Raw genomic sequence first — 6,926 nt, 5'->3', positions numbered from 1 at the left:
CCCAACCAAGTTAGTGTTGATCACTAGTGCACGTTCAAGTTTACTGCAGTAAACTTCAGAGGTGGATTACCATTTAACCAAAGCGATTTTCACCGAGCTACCACCGCAGTTGAAACCTCCCCTGGAAGGACTAACCCCTAGACATCTTTTGCCATAGCTCGTGGCATTGTGTGCACCAGTGCACGCGGTGACCACCGTTTTGGCACGCACCGGCCGCGTCCAGGGCGTCTTCTTTCTCGGGCCCCTTCTCTGCTCGGCGTCTCAGAGAGCACGGGCCTGTCTAGCGGGTTCCTCGCATCGTCGTCGTCCTCCTAGAGCCACTTCCCCCTCCATAAGCCCCTCCATTAGCGTTCTTCGCTGCGCGCCCACGGGCGCACTATGGCCGACCGAGCACTAATGGAGCCGTGGTTGTTTCCCCTCTGCACCCTCAGCCCCTCCTACACTGTGTACCACTATGGCTCATCCGCTCCCCCTTCGCCGCGATCCCGCGCCTCCCCGTGATCGCTGGCCATCGCCAGAGCGTTGGCCCAATCCCCGCAGCGACACTCGAGCTCGACCTCCCTTGCCCGGCTATATATAGCCCTCCCTGCAGCCTCCCGAGCACATCAGCCTCCTCTCCTCCCTTCTCTAGATCTCCCTAGTCACTTCCTCGAGCACCAGAGCCTCCCCCCGACCCCCACGGTCGCCATTGCCGCCGGTGACCTCCTCCCAAATTAGCGCCAACCCAAGCTCTTATCGTCCTTCTTCCACCTCCAGTAGACCACCTGGAGCACCATAAGCCTCCACAACTCTTTGCTTTTTTCTGGGGTGGGCATTGGCCATGAGTTCCATCGACGTCTGAAGCCGCCGTCCGCCGTGGTCGCGGCCCCGCTCGTCTCCGTGTTCTCCAATGAGCATACTGCCCCAGTCGGGTGCGCCTCTCTGTGCAGCTCATTCTGGTGGGTCGGGCACCGCCAGCGATGGCCGGAGCTGGCCGTACAAGCTCCCGCACCGGTGACCTCCCGCTGGAGCACGGGCGAGCGTGGGCGAGATGATGACAACGATGACCACGCCCCTGGGGCCCTCCTATCAGCCTCTCCGCGCTGACTGGGCCGGCCCGCTGACGTGGTTAAGTGGAGGTGTACTCCAGAGAGTACGTCTTTGCTTAACGAAAACGTATTCAACTTCTTCATCGGGCGAAAAGACACTTCCTCTGCAGGGAAGCGTATTCCCAGAAAGGCGCGTTCTGTTTTTCCCATTAAGGGCCTGTTTGGGATGATTTCTTTATAGATAGGTCCCTAACAGAAAACCTCTATATCTTTTTGATCCTAACTCCAAATTAGGTGAATCTAAAGCCCACTTCTTTGTCTCGTCGAGCCCGTTCTGTTGGTTCCATTTTCACTATGGTTAGACACTGTGAAAATGACATTTTTTCCCTTGCACATAAACCTCTACAGAGTGTATATTAAATCTATCGATAGCCGTGCCCGCGGATAAGGGCCCAGTTCGTGTCGGTCACACTGTGAGTCAACAGTAATAATAATAATGTGCTTAATAACAACCACGGTTTGATGATGAGATAAGTTGGTTATGTGATCCTTGAATGACCACCGTTTGGTTAAGAGGTAACCCGTTGAGCCCAGAGTGGTTCCGTTTGTGATCCTTGAATGATCACTATTTGGTTACGAGGTAAACCGTTGAGCCAAGAGTGGTTCCGTTCGTGATCATGAGATGATCACCGTGGTATCGAGGAGACCGAGATGTTGGATATGCGTGATGTTGTGCGAGAATCGTGGGTAAAGATCAAGCTCCTTGTGGTCATTTAATGATTACTATGGTATTGTTTATACCAAGATTGATTTGATCCTGAGATGATCGTGTGATGTCCGAGGTTGGTAAGTGATGCCTGTGATGGTTACGAGGTAATCGAGCAGAATAAATGGTGCATATAGTGTCGTCATGTTGCATGTTAGTATCATCAGATATATATGTTCATGCCATGCTCATATTATTCCAGCTGTATCATGTTCATGTGGTTCATGCCATGTTATTATGATAATCTCATGATAAATTCCTGCTTAATCGGTAATTGCCATGCTATTGTTTGTCTTGAATGCTTTTGGTTATTGTGAGCTTGCAAGTACATTCAATGTACTGACCTGGCGTGTCATGCCAGTTTGCAGGTCATGCCGTGATTGCTTGATTGCTTGTCGTGGTTTCCGTTCGTGGGAGCTAGGATAAGCATTCCAGCCAGAGTCCCTGCGGAGTGGAGTTCATCACCATCGTCCCTGTTCCGCTACTAGAAGTTTTGTTTTTCCGCTGGCTTCGAGTTGTTCTGCTGCTTGCATAGAGCAACTGAGGATGGCATAGTGTCGCAGTGCCGATGTTATTCCTTGTAATGTCAGAGACCTTGTATTCATATTTGTGTAATAATAGAAAGCTAGTTTGTTCTATGCTAAGCAGTGCCGTATTCCAGAAGACTTCTCCTGGATCTCTGAGCTGGAATACGGGGCGTTCCGGTTTCTCTGAGCTGGGGTGCCACAAGTATGAACCCTAGGCATTGTCTCTAAGCATTGCAATACCGTTTGTGCTCTGTATCACTTGCTACCTTGTTGTTTTTTATTTTTTGGATTACAAAAACCTATATCTACTATCCATACTACACTTGTATCATCATCTTGTCGCTGAATTAGTGGACCTATATAATTTACCATTTTATTTGGTGTATTGGGGACACAAGAGATTTCTTGTATTTTACTGCAGGGTTGTTTGAGAGAGACCATCTTCATGCTACACCTCCCACGGACTGATAAACCTTAGGTCATCCACTTGCAGGAAATTTGTTGCTGTCCTACAAAACTCTACACTTGGAGGCCCAAGAAAGTGTACAAGAATAAAATTTGCGTAGTAGACATCACACTCTTTTACTTATTGCTATTTACATTTCGTTGCAACTCCACCATCACAAATCACTACACTATTACGCTTTTAGCACTTACGGGATGGATTTGTCATTTATCAACTAAACCAATAGGGGATAAATGGACATGCACATTCAGTTTCTAAAATAAATTAACCAATGCATTTAAAAAATTAAAGTGGAAGTAAGAGTTCGTAGGGTGGATGGGAATCTCTCTTTATTAGTGCATGCCCAAAATTTGTTTCCAAATAATTATACATATGTAATCAAATCCACAATAATACATCTAGGAAAATATTCATAATTAAACAAAATAGTTTATTCCACAGACGATAAAAACATGCTTGATGTACACACTGATAGGTATTCTACAACATGGAAATGTAGCTAGGTATACACTGGCGGGTGGTGCATACACATGGTAGTACACATACAGACAATACTAGCACAAGAGAGGCATGCCAAGCAAGACAATGCATACAAACTCTCTTGTGATCATGCTGAAAAATGAAATGCGGCGCAAACCAATACAGATGTTGGTATATATCAACCGATCTTCTGGTGGATGATTATTTTATGCATGCACACATGTATATGTTCTCGCGAGTCATATGATCGTCAATACTTCCACATGCCATCTATGCCCATGTTCATTGACAAGATCTCGCCGGAGGTTGCTATGCCACCGTTACCCTGGTTGTTGTTGCTCAACCAGGTCACAACGTCCTCGTGAGACACTATGGACGATGAACCATACCCAGGATCGACTCCAACCATGAAGCCCTGGTCTACACTCATCTCCATCATCTGTTGTTGCTGGTGGTGGTTGTAGGATGACATCGATGACTGTGGTGAGGCCATCATTTGTTGGTAGTGCTTACCAAAGTCATGGTTGTTCATCATCGGAAGTACCGCACGGCCCATCGCAAACGATCCGGCCTCGAAGGTATGCATCTGGTACAAAGAAGTTTCAGGCAACGGAGGCGGTGGTGCCAATGAAGACAACATGTCATAGTCCATGAGAGGAATCAATGTACTAGATTTGAGAAAGCTCTGTTGTTTCTCTTCCCCCATGGACATGGGAATGGACATGTCAGATGATGGCATCATCACCTTCTTCAGCCCAGTGCTTTTATGGAAGATTCTACAAACCACATACTCCCCCTACCAACATAGATAAACTAAATTAGTGCAAATCAACAACGGTCGGTAGCTAGATATGTATGTACATGCATATTCATGAGTCATGAGTACTAATAGTTAATGTTTAAAAATACCTTGGAAGATGCATTAATGGTGGTGGCTTTGGCGATGTCAGCAGGCAGGCCGGGTGTGGGTTGCTTACCGCTCTTGAGTCTGTACTCGTGCATGATCCAGTTTGTCTTCTCCCCCTTGGGGGCCCTTCCCTTGTAGAATACGAGCGTCTTCTTCATGCCGATGATACTCATGGTCGGTGGGTGGATGATCTCCTTGTCCTTTCCGGTGGCCTTCCAATAACCGGCCTTCGTGGCCCGGTTGGTCCGTATCCCGGTGGAGTACTTGAGACCCTTCTGGGAGAAGAAGTATCGCCCCTTCTCCCCCATGTTTACCTTATTTAGGAGATCCCATGGCTCACATTTGTTCAGGTCCACCTCCTTGACCACCGTGGTGTCGAAGACTTTCTTCAGCACCTTGGGGACCAAGTAGAAGGTGATGATCTCCATGTCCGTCGGTTGAAACCTGAACCCTGGTGGCAGATTCAGTTGTTGTTGATGATGTTGAACTTGAAGGTGGTCTGCCATGGCGAAGGCTTTGTGGGAAATGGGTGCTGAGGTGGAACAAATATTGGGGACAACAATGGATATGTGTGTATCTATGGAAGGAATTCAGTGATATCTAGAGATATGAGAGTGAGGTGCCTAAATAGGAGCTAATGCGTGCACCGGCAAGACACTTGCGAGAGAAGCCTTGGCATTTTCTAGGCTTTGTTTATTTGTTCTTACTGGCAATGGATGGATGGATGGACGGATGTGAGCTAGCTAGATAGATAGAGATAGTTGGCTATACTTTACAACTGTGTGCTACTTATCTTGCTGTGGGCGGCATGCCCAGGTGGTGACAGGTGCTACGTTTCATGAACTCCAAGCCATGACATGCCAAATTGAACACTTTTGGTTTGTTCTCGTTCTTGTTAATGTATTCATATCTACTGATCATGCTATGCTCCACCCTATTGCTAACGTTTGGCTTTGCGATGCAAAGCAAACATATGTTGTTTTCCATGTGTCATATGTATGCTTCCACCATATGAATTCATATTTATATACAAGATATGTAGGTAAAGTCGGTTAGTTTTCATATTCTAGCCTATGCATTCATATACTATATATAGCCTCAGTTGCTCAGATTTACCCACTTCATGATCTGTCGTGTACCGGTGTAGCTCGCATAGATTGTCTATGTTCTCTCTCATATATTATAATATTATTTTGTAACTACCATTTCAACAATAATTCAAATAGTTTATAATTGCAACGGCTGTAATCCTAATTAATGACCACTTTTCAAATGTCTATATTGCGAGCACTCGTGCTGAGACATCGAAGCTTAACCTGTGGAGAAAACTCTCATCCCCTTCCATCTGCAAACAATTGACACATGTATCATTTAGCATCAACAAAGATAATACTACCTCCGTTTCAAAATAATTAAAGTTTTGAGTTTGTTTCAAGTCAATATTGTTTAAGTTTAACCAAGTTTATATAAAAAATATATTGACATCTAGAAGACCAAGTTAGTCTCATGAGATATTTTATGAAATATAGCTGTACTAAGTACTCGGTGTTGTAGATCTTAGAACCTTTTTCTATAGATTTGGTCAAATGACTTAGAACAAACATAAACTTCAAAGCCCCAATTGGTTGCAAAGTATTTTTGTAGTATTGTTGCAAGACCACTATTTCTAGAAAAATCGTAGTCTAAAATATTTTGAGGTGTTTGGATAAAAGAAATACCACAACCTTATAAACTATGGTTTTACCAAAACTGTAGGCCTAGCTTGGCAGCATTATTTTCTCAAAACCATAGTAATCTAAACCCACAGTATTCAGTTACCTAGGAGATGAATATCTAGTTTCTAAAAACCACATTTATCCCCTAAAATGACCACATTTTTTCAGTTTAGGAAAAATTTATCAAGGCCTCTTTCTTAAATACAACATAAAAACCATGGTATTGGAGGTACTATGGTTTATAAACTATGGTGTTTGCTGAAGTGAAGCACCTCAAAGTTTTAAAATATGTGTTTTCTTAGAAAACCATAGTATTCTCCAAATACTTAAAAAAAACTAGGTTGCCAAACGCAGCTGTAGCTTTTTTGGAGTATTAATGAAACAACTATGGACCTAGTGTCGGTGTACTAGAATAGGGGTACCCTAGTACCCCGAACTTGTGCACGGGCAGTTGCAGCACCCCGCGGCAAGGCTTGCCGGGAGAACGCCAAGATCCTCCATGGTTCCCTTGGAGCCATTCAAGAACAAAGTATGTAAGCTCAGGAGACAAGGCCCCGGCAAGAGGAGCTTGCCGGGAAGGCCAACCAAGGCACTCCAAGGAACTTGCCGCGATGCGCCACACGCTCCAGCAAGGCAACAAGGCCCCGGCAAGAGGAGCTTGGCGGGAAGACCAACCGAGGTACCACGAGGCCCGGTGAGCGACAAGCTTCCGGACCCGACAAGATAACAGCAGCGGCAAGGCGCTTGCCACGGCAGGCTGCCGCTTTGTGCCCACGCTCCAGCGCATCCACCAACGTGTCGCTCTGGGGCCTCTCCAGGCGCGCGTGGCGGGAGGCTGTGCAGCCAGCGGTGCGCAGTGGCATGCGAAGCTGACAAGATCGCCATCGTGGCGAACGGTGGCGCCCCTAACGGTCCTTTTCTGCACTGTTTGGGCGACTCAGACGGGCATTTAATGCCCTTGTCCCTTGCCGTCAGGGTTAGGTAGGGTGCACTGTACAAGTAACTGTACCAACCACCTCACTTTTTACATTTGTACC

General features: G+C 46.1%; 1 protein-coding gene across 1 annotated transcript; it reads right to left on the bottom strand.

Annotated features, from left to right (window-relative positions):
* Positions 1-3,101: 3,101 nt before the first annotated feature.
* On the bottom strand, positions 3,102-4,779 carry LOC123151174 (NAC domain-containing protein 20-like). Its single transcript, XM_044570919.1, has 2 exons — positions 4,177-4,779; positions 3,102-4,063 (listed from the first exon to the last, which is right to left on the bottom strand). The coding sequence occupies exons 1-2, from the start codon at positions 4,678-4,680 to the stop codon at positions 3,518-3,520; spliced, it is 1,050 nt and encodes a 349-aa protein (XP_044426854.1). The 5' UTR covers positions 4,681-4,779; the 3' UTR covers positions 3,102-3,517.
* Between the last annotated feature and the right edge of the window lie 2,147 nt (positions 4,780-6,926).

This window comes from Triticum aestivum, chromosome 7A (assembly GCF_018294505.1).
Source record: "Triticum aestivum cultivar Chinese Spring chromosome 7A, IWGSC CS RefSeq v2.1, whole genome shotgun sequence".
In the NCBI taxonomy this organism is placed as follows: Eukaryota; Viridiplantae; Streptophyta; class Magnoliopsida; order Poales; family Poaceae; genus Triticum; species Triticum aestivum.
Note: the sequence above shows the minus strand (reverse complement) of the source record. Positions and strands in the feature narration are given on the sequence as shown.